Source organism: Argentina silus (genome assembly GCF_951799395.1).
Source record: "Argentina silus genome assembly, chromosome: 5".
NCBI lineage: Eukaryota > Metazoa > Chordata > Actinopteri > Argentiniformes > Argentinidae > Argentina > Argentina silus.
Window position 1 is genome coordinate 15989735 of NC_139659.1, and position 13090 is coordinate 16002824.

A 13090-nucleotide genomic window follows, 5' to 3' on the forward strand; every position below is an offset into this window, starting at 1 on the left:
AGTGCATCCAGAAGTCATTCCCATTCTTACCTCTGCTGTGTCTCTATGTGAGATACGTGATGGGAATATTTTCATGTGGGTTTCTATGAGGCCATGAGGTTTAGCAATGGTTCACAGGAATACCTCCTTTGTTGAATACGTGGATGGAAGGACCAGGTACTGTATCTACCAATGAGGCTAAGAGTTAGGGAAAAAACTAACATCTTGCTTTCCTTACATTTCCTTAAAAATTCATGGCTCCACAGATGCCCCTGAAACAGACTGCTGACGTGTGCCTGTGGAGCATTTTGGGCTTCTGGTGTGGCTCCGGTCATTATAGCAACGCAAATTCAGCACCTGCCTGCTTTATGTGGGATACCCAGGGAAATTACTGTAGCCTACAACAAAACAACATCAGCAAAACTCCACAGAATGATGGTGTGCTTAAGTGAAGAGAGGCCCTCCTACATTGCTAGTCTATTGGTGTTTCCTATAAAGTCATCCCACACCCTTGACTGACCTTGGTAGCTTGGTTTCTTGAGGATGATAAAACCATGTAAAATTGTGGTTAGGCACAGTATTTGAGTTGACATGATGTTTACATTTAGGAGGAATAGATTTTAATGCAGTTGAATGCAGATGAAATGCCTTACTTGCCCACTTATTGTCTATTCAAGAAGGTGGTTCCCACACGTTTCTAAACATATCACACGCGGCACACACACACACACACACACACACACACACACACACACACACACACACACAGAGAGAGAGAGAGAGAGAGAGAGAGAGAGAGAGAGAGAGAGAGAGAGAGAGAGAGAGAGCTTTTAAGAGTTGATGATGCTTTCTGCTCGATGTCAGGCATTGAGGTTGCGTTAGTAGCCAATCTGCTCCTGCAGCTTCACTGTTTGATTTCGCATACAATACGGAGAGATACCGAATGATGTGGCGGGGTAAAGCAATCTGTTAGGGCTAAGAGTTCGTCCGACAATCTCTTGAACCACTTTGGTGAGGATGCCCTGTGCAATGGAGTGGAAATGTGATTCTACATTGGCTCAGTATTGCATACTGCTGTGGTCATCTCTACAAAAGAACCGCCTTGCCTCCTATATCGCTGTGGCTACGATGGTGGTGCTGAAAGAACATATAATTTTCTATTTGAATGCACAGAGGTGGCTTTGAGGATACCTGCCTGTGGACAGAGACTTGTCAGCAAACTTGGTGTGTGCGTATTTCTCTATCCTGAGTAGATGCTGATGGTTTGAAAGGTTCTATTCGGTTTCATGGCTGTGGCACGGCGGATAAAAACTTTGTTGACTGTCAACATTTTCTTTTTTGTGGGGATTATACTGTTCTCGCTTTACTGCAGAATTCAGGATCGCTCAGAAGAACTGATGAAAGGCGGTAGGAGTACTGAGGAAATATATAACCGCAGAAATGGCAAAGTTAGTAATTTGGTTGACAAGCAAGCTATTCTTCAGAGACTGGAGCATCTTGAAGGCGTGGTATACCGTCAATTAAACGGTAAATTGATAATTTAATCCGTATCATGTCAGGATTAGTTGTATTTACATTTATAACAGGGATAATAAGCAGTTATGATAACAGTCTACAGTAAAACTGACCTAAGAGGTCTACCCAAAGGTTAGTGGATATAATGGGATTGAAAGGATAGTATTAAAACTGACAAAAAAGAGAGAAAATGCTGCTGTAAATATTGAAATTGTCTCATTATATTTTATTTAAGGTCATGAACAAACAACAAAACATTCAACCTATTATCATAATAATTTATTTCCAATTTCAGTAACTTATGAACACATTTAAAGTGGTCCTAAAACATCCATGCACTTTTTCCAGAGAATTTGCCATATCTCAGCTTTCCTTAAACTCCCCAAGGGTATCATAATTATCATAATGTTTTTCTGCCAAAAGACTGGTTTCTTATTAGGTCATGTCTAATTCAGATATGTACCATGAGGGCCTACTGTGTAGTGTGTAGTCTACTAAACAATATTGTCTTTTTTTTCTGCTTCAATTTGAGATTTGATTTACAGTATCATGATTTACATTCCCTGTTTAGCATCATTCACATTATGTGAGTATCATAATAATGGATTGTTTGCAATAGCTTCACCTCTAGATGAAATGGTAATGTTTATGGTCCTCTTGCTAGCACTTCAACCATTTGACCACCTTCACTGCATCATTGACATACACTACAAAGCACATTTGGTGGATGCATGGCATCACCACAAGCTTGCTCCGAACAAGTATAGGGGACAAACAGTCATCAGTCAAGAAATATCCTCTATTCCTTGGTGAACAAAACAAGGAAAAAAATAATAAAAAACTGTCTCAATAAGATATTTGTCATTAAGGTCAGATTAGGTCAATTTTCTTCAGGGGACAAGATAGTTCAACCAGTTTATTCAAGTAATAATGGTTTGAACACATTCCAAAAGATTTGTCCCTGTCAATCTGACATATGGAATGCATAATCAGTGCAGACATTTGTTTAGTTAGAAACCAAGTGCTGTTATGTGACTTTACAGACAACATAATAACTAATTCTGCTCACATTGTAGTTCCTTCTTGCACATTACTGAGAACAACTAGATAGATAGATAGATAGATAGATAGATAGATAGATAGATAGATAGGTACTTTATTGATCCCAGAGGGGAAATTAAGGTGTTACAGCAGCTCACATCACAAACAACAACAACAAAATAAAGTTACAATAAAGTGACAAAACTAAAGAATAATAATAAGCCTGAGAATATTTCCATCTGTCAGATTTGAGACTTCTGAAGACTTTCAGTATTATTTCATCCAATATCGTCACATTGTTTACAGACAGGTGCAGTCGACCCTCCAATGCATGTGAATGTTCTTTGTAGTTAATTTTGGAGGAGAAAAAGACAGCCCAAATGATGGACAGGTTAAGGATGTGCAAAAGCTTGCATTTTTATTCATAGTGGCAGTGACCTTAGACAGTGAAACTAATTCTAATTAGTGAGGAACTGCTGGTGTGTCTTTAATTCTTCCATGTTCATGCCTTGGTTTGACCTTCCCCAGGTCTGGCAAAGCCTCTTGGGCTTGTAGAAGGACCAGTGGGCCAACGATACGGTAGGGGCCCTGCAACCCTGAAAGACCAAGTTCACAATCCAGACTGGGACAAGTATGAAGAGTATGGCTACAATGCACAGCTGAGTGACCAAATATCTCTGGATAGATCCATTCCTGACTACAGGCCAAAGAAGTAGGTCTCAGAGCCTGTTCTCACAGCAGCTATTAACACATATCACATATTTAAATCAAATTATAATTTGGTTGTGTACAGTTTATTTTAGGCCTGGCCTGGAAAAATCATGCAAATAACTTAATTACTGAGGCAGGAGGGTGTTTCAAATAACTCAACACTTTACTTTACTGTGTGCTTATTACTCTGCAATAAAGTAACTAGCAAATACACTGTTATGATGACCCTTTTTTACCAACATTTTTCCACAGCTGCAACTTCATAAGCTACCCAGTCGATCTCCCACAGATCACAGTGGTGTTCATCTTTGTGAATGAGGCCTTGTCTGTGATCCTACGGTCAGTCCACAGCCTGGTCAACCACACACCTGCGTACCTCCTCAAAGAGATCATCCTGGTCGATGACAACAGTGACAGTAGTAAGACAAAGTCTTTGATGTTACTGCGTTATACTATATAATGCATAATGCAGTTAGTGTGACTGGCTTTACTTGTAATTGTTGCTAGGCACTTTCTTTCTAATCTCACAGATCATGACCACCTTATTTCAGCAGAGCCAGAGCTATTTTTACAGTAACTTTGTAAATAGTGGCAGGTTGTTTACTACTGCTGTAAGCTCAGTAATTGATTTTCTTATCAGAGGAAGAGATTTTGAGCACTCACATTAATCAAACAGGCACTATTTACAGGAGAACACATATATATATGTGTGTGTGTGAGAAGGGGAGAGAGAGAGAGAGAGAGAGGGAGGGACAGAGAGAGAGAGAGAGAGAGAGAGAGAGAGAGAGAGAGAGAGAGAGAGAGGGAGCAGAGTATAGTATATGCCATTGTAGACAATAGAACTGTTTAAAAAAAAAAATCTTTGATGTGTGTGTGATTTTAAAATGTGTTTGGCAGTAGATCTAAAGGTGAACCTGGACCAGTATATGAATAAGCATTATCCGGGCCTGGTGAAGATCATGAGGAACAACAGACGAGAGGGGCTTATACGGGCCAGGATCCTGGGTTGGAAAGCTGCCACCGCACCAGTTGTTGGCTTCTTCGACGCACATGTTGAGTTCAACACAGCATGGTGAGGCAGAGATTCCATTTCTCCAGACTGACACTTCATTTAAAAAGGCTCACATATTGGGCCCCATTTAAACGTGGAAAGAGCACCACTGTTGTCACACCATAACACTCTCAATACTCATGGTGGATTTTTTATGACCCCCATCATTTCTCTCTCCATCTGGTCCCTCCATTAAATAATACCTCAACAACTCTACCTCCATTTCTGAGGTCTAGAAGGGATTAGAAATCACGTGGGCTGTTTGTTTCACCAATTACCACATTTTTCTATTTGGATTCAAGAAACCAGATATATTCTTTCTTTGCATTGTTTCATGCATCATATTCAATCAGATACGCACATTGCACAAACATATTTTGGTTAATTTGATTCCCTCATCATACCTTGAGTATGCCAAGCTGTTTGTGAGCCTGAATTCATTCATCCAAGAGCCGCAGATAGTGTTTGTGTATTTATCAGTCAAGGCCCTCATATTTGCATGTCAGAGGAATTTCTTTTCCACAGCAATCAAAAGACAAGTAGCTATCCATCACTATCCATCTTCTCCCAGCACCACTTTGGAAATAGCAATTTATTCAGTCAAGGTGATACTCTCTCTCAGAGGTTATCCCTATTTGTTTGGAATGAGATTGCAGGTGTGTAGACTCATACTGCACTCCTATTGCAAATGTTAGGACCACAACAGGAAAGGATAACTTTGATTCAATGCCATCAGAAAATGAGTTCCACATAGAAAATGGAGAAAAAACCCAGAAAGCCCCCATGACCCCCTTAGAGTATGGCTTTTGCTACAGCTTAAATGTATTTTTATTTGTTTTTGAACTATATATAGCGGTGTGAAATGGGGTTATCAATTAATCATGAAAGAAGTATAGATGTCCAGTGTAAGGATAGATAACCTCCCTCTACTTGCAATGAGTAATAAGGATGATTTTATGATGATGACTTGAACACTGGAGTGTTTGGGTGTATTCTCATGTCAGCATGTAAATGCCCAGAGTACTGTACTATCACAGATTTCTGCCATGAAACATCATCAGTACATGATTTTATAAAACATGAATTTATGAAATTATGACATGTTTCCTCCTTCCATCAACAGGGTAGAGCCAATCTTGACCAGAATTGCGGAAGACCGAAAACGTATAATTCTCCCAGCAATTGACAACATCAAGTATAACACATTTGAGGTTCAGCAGTATGCCAACTCTGCCCATGGCTACAGCTGGGGCCTCTGGTGCATGTACATCACTCCCCCTCAGGCTTGGCTGGACAAAGGAGATGAGACCGCCCCCATCAGGTAACGGAAAGGGACGAGAAAAAACACAGATGTTCCAATGCACTGTAGTATAAAAGATAGATCCAATTATTATTATTATTATTATTATTATTATTATTATTATTATTATTATTATTATTACTACTACTACTACTACTACTACTACTACTACTACTAATAATAATAATAATAATAATTTAACAAATAATTAAATACAAATGATTGCATTTATATAGCACCTTTCTGGATACCCAAAGCACTCACATTGTAAGGGGGAGAACTCTTTTTTTTATTTATATATTTTTTAGGGCATTTCTGCTTTATTGGGATAGAGACAGTAGATATTGACAGGAAGGATGGGAGAGAGAGGAGGGATGACATGCAAGATAGGTCGAGGGTCGGAATCGAACCAGGAACCTTGTGATTACGTGGTAAGCACATTAGTGTGCCACAACTTACAAAACAAGATCACTTATGTCGTCTTTGTGTGCCTCCATTGGTTGTATTATATTTAGGACTCCTGCAATGATTGGCTGCTCCTTTGTGGTGAACAGAGAATACTTTGGGGAGATTGGGCTCCTGGACCCCGGCATGGAGGTTTACGGAGGAGAGAACATTGAATTGGGCATGCGGGTAAGTTTATAATTTGTAGCCTACTAGAGGTCATGCTTATTCTAAGGGCTGAGGTGTTTGCCCCTATTTGGTATTCCAGAGAGTTTGTAAGAAGGTACTTGGGACAATTCTTAGGATCAAGTTGATTTCAACAAGGTAAAATCCCTTGTTTTGGCAATCCTCTGGCATATCATTACAGTAATATTACTAGGCAACTCAGAACCCGGACACACCACTCAAATGGCCCAGTAATGCTGGGTAAAGTCCTCTATAAGCCTCAGCTGTGCATGAGGACAAATGGTTTATTGAGCAAGCAAATCATTATGTAATTCGTACTAAGAATGTTTAAGTGCTTGAAAGTGACGCATGATGTTCAATTAACCATTAACCTGCTTCACAGTAAAAAGGATGTGGGTGTGATTTAATGGAATATGAATGTAAAAGCAGCTATTGATTTTTTGCCCGTCGTTCATTTAGGAGATTGAAATGAAGTACACCGGAAAAGCTGCTATTATTTATTGTTGAATATGGGAATATATATATAGAAAATAACAGAATTTGTCCACAGTTTTACTTTTGTCCACTGTTTTTACTTTTATGTTCTCTCACTGGATGTTGTCAATATGTTTTCTGTTGGCTCAGCTGAGGTCACTACGGCATCATTAGAATATCAGAATATACTTGGTGTCTATCATTAACATCATTATCATCAACAATCATTTTAAAACTAATAAGGTATCACTTTAGGACCTTTTTCTTTTTCTAATGTCAATATGTTTTCTCTTCTCACTTAGATGTGTGCCTGCAACCATTTGTTTTGGACCACAGTATATCACTGACTCTGTACCATTTGGTTGAATTGGTTTATGGATACGGTTTTGTAGAGAGTCAAAGATTTTTCTGTTGTGACTTTGGTGAGGAAGTTACAGCCCAGTGTGAGAACTGAAACTGATCCAGGACTCAGCAGTCAACTACCAGCATCCCACTGGCAAACAGGCTGTTGACTTTGCATGTTTCTCACTTCATTGCTTTAGACATGATCGTAATGACGTGACTGCAGAGTACAAGAACATAGAGGGCACATAAGAGACAGCAGGACATGGATGGATGGGGAAAAGTGAGAGAAGGAGAGGCAGAGGGACACAAGGGAACAGAGAGAAATAGATGACAGACAGTTGGCCAGATGTGCAAAGCATTCATACCGGTACAAAGTTTGTACCCTATTACTCAGAGAAAAAATAAGATAACTGCCGCTAAATACACTTTAGGATTTAATTCCCTTCATATTACTTTCTGTTCTCCATTGTATATGTCATTCCCTCTTGAACAGGGCTGTTGAATTGGGCAGGGAAAGAAAGAGAGGGAGGGCCAGCACAACAACTCAAACCCAATGAGAGACAGTTGATTGTAGAGCTGCAGAGTTATTGTCAACCGTACACAACTATTGTAAGCCTCTAGTCCACAGAATTGGAATAAGAACACATGGTAACTCTATTGATACCTATCTGTGCTTGCGACACATGGAGTATTGAGTGGCACTTCTCTCTAAGAGATCACTGGCAACACCACCAGCACACTATAATCATGTACACAATGATGTGCCATTTCGTCTGAAAAGTGTCCAACCAATTCAGCGACATGGCAATTGTCGACTGTGGGCAATTGCTTCAACAGCATCTGTCTCAAAAATGGAACATCAAATGGTGATTCATTTTCAACACACAGGATGCATTGAAACAATTTTCTTCTTTCTTTGAAATATTGCTCATGTATTGCTTGTGCTTGTGCTGAACAAAGCCCCCCCCCCCCTTCCTTTTCTCTAGCATTGTGACTGCTTGTGGCACTTAGTGAAAGTATTTTTTTCTTTTAAATGAATGATATATAGTCATTGATTATTGAAGGATATAACTTATAAATGCTTCACAAATGTAGTTCAACTATCTTACCCCATCAGAACCCAAAAAACAAGCTTGTTTCACTCAATTGTGTGTAAACAATCTAATTATAAAACTATAATTTCTATCTCATGAATGGGCAGTTCTTGCATATGTCTATGAATTTTAGAGTTGTTACATTTCTTCAGTCCTATCCGTCAGCTGTTTACCAAAAAAGTGGTTGTGAGAACTATTTGTTATTGTTTGAATCCCAGATTGCCTCATGAAATGAAAAAATCCATAAATGTGAATGTATTTTTCACTCTACAGTGAATTGTCTCCTACTATTGTTCAGGTGTGGCAGTGCGGTGGGAGTATGGAGGTGTTGCCATGTGCACGTGTGGCACACATCGAACGCACTAAGAAACCCTACAACAACGACATTGATTACTATGCCAAGCGCAATGCATTGAGGGCAGCAGAGGTGTGGATGGATGACTACAAGTCCCATGTTTACATGGCCTGGAATATCCCCATCAACGTGAGTGTAGTGTAGTTCCCATAGGAGAACAATCAACTGGCCTATTGTGTCGTAAAACATTATATGATATGATTTGGCCATCATAATGAATGTAAAGTTACAGTACATTTTCCAGTGCAGCGTTATGGAAGTTGGGGATACTGTAGACATGGATCCTGTCTTAATGTTCATTTGTGGGTTATTACAACATGAGCTGCACATTGTAGATTACAGACCAGTATTACTGTATGAGGACAGGTTCAAGATTCAAGATTCAAGATTCTTTATTTGTCACGTGCATACAAGTATACGGTGAAATGCAAAAGTGACAGTGAAAAACTGACACTAAAAAATATACAGTATGGACAGTATAAACAGTATAAACAATATGAACAGTATAAGCATATTGTTTATACTGTTTATACTGTCCATACTGTATATTTTTTAGTACTTCTATTTTTATTTTATTCTATTTTTAAACTTATTGTATTGTTGCACTACTCTGTGGCACTGTCACTTTTGTATTTCACTGTATACTTGTATGCACGTGACAAATAAAGAATCTTGAATCTTGAATCTGATTGCTAGGTTCTGATTGTTTTCTGCCTCAACAGAACCCTGGAGTTGATTTTGGAGATGTTTCAGAGAGAATAGCTTTAAGGAAGAGATTGCAATGTCACAGTTTCCAATGGTACCTGGAGCATGTGTATCCAGAAATGCGTGGGTACAACAACACCATCACCTATGGAGAGGTAAACATCAAAATGATATATTACTTTGAAGAGATATAGCAAAATCTAAACAGGAGATTTTTTAGGCATTAGATGAGACATACTTTGCATAGAATATACAGCAAATTCAATTGGTCCTACAGTATGTGTATATATTGTTTGTAACAATGTCTTTCAGGTGCGAAACAGTAAAGCCAGTGGCTATTGCTTGGACCAAGGATCTGAGGATGACAACAGAGCGATTCTCTACCCATGTCACGGCATGACTTCTCAGGTCAAGAGATTAAAACCTACTTAAAACCTGTTTTTCTTTCAATACCTATTTTTGCTTTGTTTTGAGCTTTAGGATTTGCAGTAGAAGCAGATGGGAATAGCCTTTCACCTTCATCTTTTAGTTTTTTTGCTCATTTTAATCTTCACATACCCCTCACCCTTCATTCCATATATCATGACCTGTGCAGTATCATTGCTATTGAACCCTATATGTTAGAATACTCTGCTGTGGAACCATGAATACAGGTCATTGTACTGGGGAACTGCTACTGTAAACCCCTGGATTTCAGTGAAGCACATGTTTTCCTTTCTCCACTTCCAATAAATAACAGGTGAAGATACTGTGACATATGTGGAGGAAATGCGGTGGATGTAGAAGGGAAAAACAGCCATTCATACTGCTACATGGCATCCTATTTTCTCACACCTTTTAATCATCTGAATGATATCCTCTGGTTCTATCTTACACACTCTATGAAAACATCTACACACACACACACACACACACACACACACACACACACACACACACACACACACACACACACACACACACACACACTGCACTGAGGATTTCAACCTGTTTTCATCCATATCATCCAATATGTCATCCGTTGCTATGCTTTTGAATTTTGCCTACTACAGTAACCATGGTTCACTTTGCTTTGGTGGCTCTTGATTTCGTCTACCTCTTGTCTAGAATGACCCTGTTAACTCAGTGATTTGACAAATTACATATTGTGTAATACAGTAGTTGTTAATTGCCTAAAAGGATGATGATTATGTGTGTATTTGGCTAGTGGGTAACCTGTATAACATTGAACACCTATATTATGGCAGTGTATGAACAAAACCTGACATTGACCTATGATTTGCAGCTCGCCCGTTACACTTCCGAGGGGCTGCTGCAGCTTGGTCCTCTGGGATCCACCACATTCCTTCCCAACACCAAATGTCTGGTTGACGAGGGACGAGGACGCATGTCATGTCTCAAGAAGTGTGAGGATATCTTGCGGTCATCACAAAGGCTTTGGGACTTCACTCAGGTATAAATCTTACACCGTATGTCGAGGTTTGGGAATAAAAAAAGTAATCTTGTCAAAGCTGAATTGCTAATAAGCAACAACAATAACAGCCGTTTCTTCATCCCTGTCTAGAATGGCCCAATAATCAGCAGAGATACCGGTCGTTGTTTGGAGGTAGAGATGTCTAAAGAGGCCAACTTTGGCTTGCGGCTGGTGGTCCAGAGGTGTTCTGGCCAGAGGTGGACGATCAGGAACTGGATTAACCCTCCACGCCACTGACGGCAGGCTGACCGAGGCCAGGAGACCAAGGAGACACATTGATGTCTACAGGAGGACACTTGTACTTGGAATGGGGTTCCTTTGGATTACAGGAGAGTGTCTACATGAAAATTAGACAGACTGTATAATATGTACCATATCCAATTTTTGGTATTTATTATTTTATTATTATTTATTTATTTACTGTACCCTAATCCTACGTATATATGGACCAGAGGTTGCCTAAAATGAGGAGACTAGCCACCTGAGATACAATACAATACAGAAGAAAAACACACAGGCAACTATAACGTTTATTGTCCTCCTTGCTTTTTCTGTCATACAAACAAAAAACAACAAATCCATGAAAAAATCTGTATGTTTTTCTCGGTGTGTTTTGTTTTTCCAAATCCCTGAATTGAATGATGTGCCTTCAACTATATCTTAACCATTAATGTATTATTCAGACCTCAAATTCACATTTATGGAAAATACTACTGTAAATCCGGCAGGAGATATCGATGATATGTCAGTAAACATTGTTATGGCAAACTGCTCATGTTTGTGTTCCCATTATGAGACAATTTGTATTTATATCAATAAGATTGTAAAGAAGAAATTGAAGGCATTTGTTGTGTATACAGATTCATCAAGACTGTGACAGCACACACAGGGGGAAAACATTGTATTGCTGATTAAAGGTGATGCTGCTTAAAGGTCCTCATAATGTGAGGGGTATGATGTATTTTTGTCTACAGTATGTTTTGATGTGTGTGGGAGTAAAAGTGGGGGCTGAAATGGAAAGGGTGATTTTGAGTGGCAGGCGATTGACAGAATGCTCAATCTAACAGAGTGCTGTTGTAATTGCTTTTAGCACTTGAGTTTGATGGAGAGGTGCTGAGATTGGAGATGGCTCTTAATGGTGGCAGGGTAGGGCATGTCCTTGCACTTGCCACAGTCACCTTAAGCTATTTTGACTTTAAAAACCATATTAAAATAATTCAATTAAGTCCATATTAATTCTGAGAAATGAAAATTACTCACACACATACTCATGCAATCATACAAAATGCATGCATGTGTACATAATGTCATGTGTGACACTGAATGTGGATGTCATGATGCTCATAGCCTACGGTATGCGATGGTGAAGCTACCTGGAAGCATCTGTCCTCATATTCCTTGTAAACTACTGTTTACAATTCTTTGGCAAGGTCAAGAGAACACTGAACCAGCTATGTATCTCTGCAATGCTTTGAATCTGAGAATCCAATATTTGAATGAAAAATGTGTGAGGATCATGAGATACAGAGTGTGATAGCTGTGCTTGCTTTACTCTTGCAAAGACAAATGGAGGCTGCCTCTGACCGAAGGCTTATTGCTGGTTCCCTACCGGGAGTTAGGCTGTTGTAATAAGCGATCCTTCACCATGCTACTGTATATGCTGGACGATCCCTCTGCAATAAAGCAGAGGGTTTGGCTCTGAGAGAGAGGATAAGTAGGCAGCATGCCAAATGGACCTCCATATCCCTCTCAGCAGGAGAAAGGCAAAATAAAACTGACAGAGCTACTGTACTGTAATATATTTATACTAGGATGAAACCAAACCTAGTTCAAAGCTGCTCTTCACACTTATAGTCTTATACAATACCTGTCACACAGAGAGCTGGGCTGATGCTCCAGTATGTCTTTGTAGAATGAGAACACATACATTTTTCATTAGAAACCTGGGACCACATTGTTGTTGATTGCGAGATCAGAGCTAGGATTCAATGTAAGAAGTCTGAATGTCTCAGTTTGCCTAATCTCTAATGATTCTACAGTATGATGACACAACTTCAGTCTACAAAAGATAGTTATCAGAAGTTCAGAATCCCATTCTTCAAATATCATAGGATATTATTTTATTATTATTATAATTCAAAGAATGTTCAACACACAGGAAATAAGGTCTGATACAATCTTAGGGAATGGGCATACCAACAACCTGTGTATTGGTTGATTTAAAGGATTTTGTTGGATCAGTTAGAGATGACACAGAAGAGCGCTTTAACACTGAGGTAAATCTTCTGAAGTAAAGTAATCTCAGTCATTGATGTCCAAACTCTGAAATCGCAAATAGTCAGTAATCCCTGCCTTACAGAGAAAGAGAGAGAGAGAGAGATGCAGGATGATGGGGCATGGCTGATCCAGCAGGCTG

The 13090-nt window shown here is 39.3% G+C and overlaps 1 protein-coding gene across 1 annotated transcript; it reads left to right on the plus strand.

Moving 5' to 3' along the window:
• Positions 1-1265: 1265 nt before the first annotated feature.
• Positions 1266-10911, plus strand: LOC310804488 (polypeptide N-acetylgalactosaminyltransferase 9-like; the record flags this gene model as incomplete). Its single annotated transcript, XM_083669750.1, has 11 exons — positions 1266-1506; positions 3064-3247; positions 3499-3665; positions 4144-4318; positions 5421-5618; positions 6113-6230; positions 8439-8624; positions 9218-9355; positions 9513-9608; positions 10486-10653; positions 10765-10911. The coding sequence occupies 11 exons, from the start codon at positions 1266-1268 to the stop codon at positions 10909-10911; spliced, it is 1818 nt and encodes a 605-aa protein (XP_083525876.1).
• Between the last annotated feature and the right edge of the window lie 2179 nt (positions 10912-13090).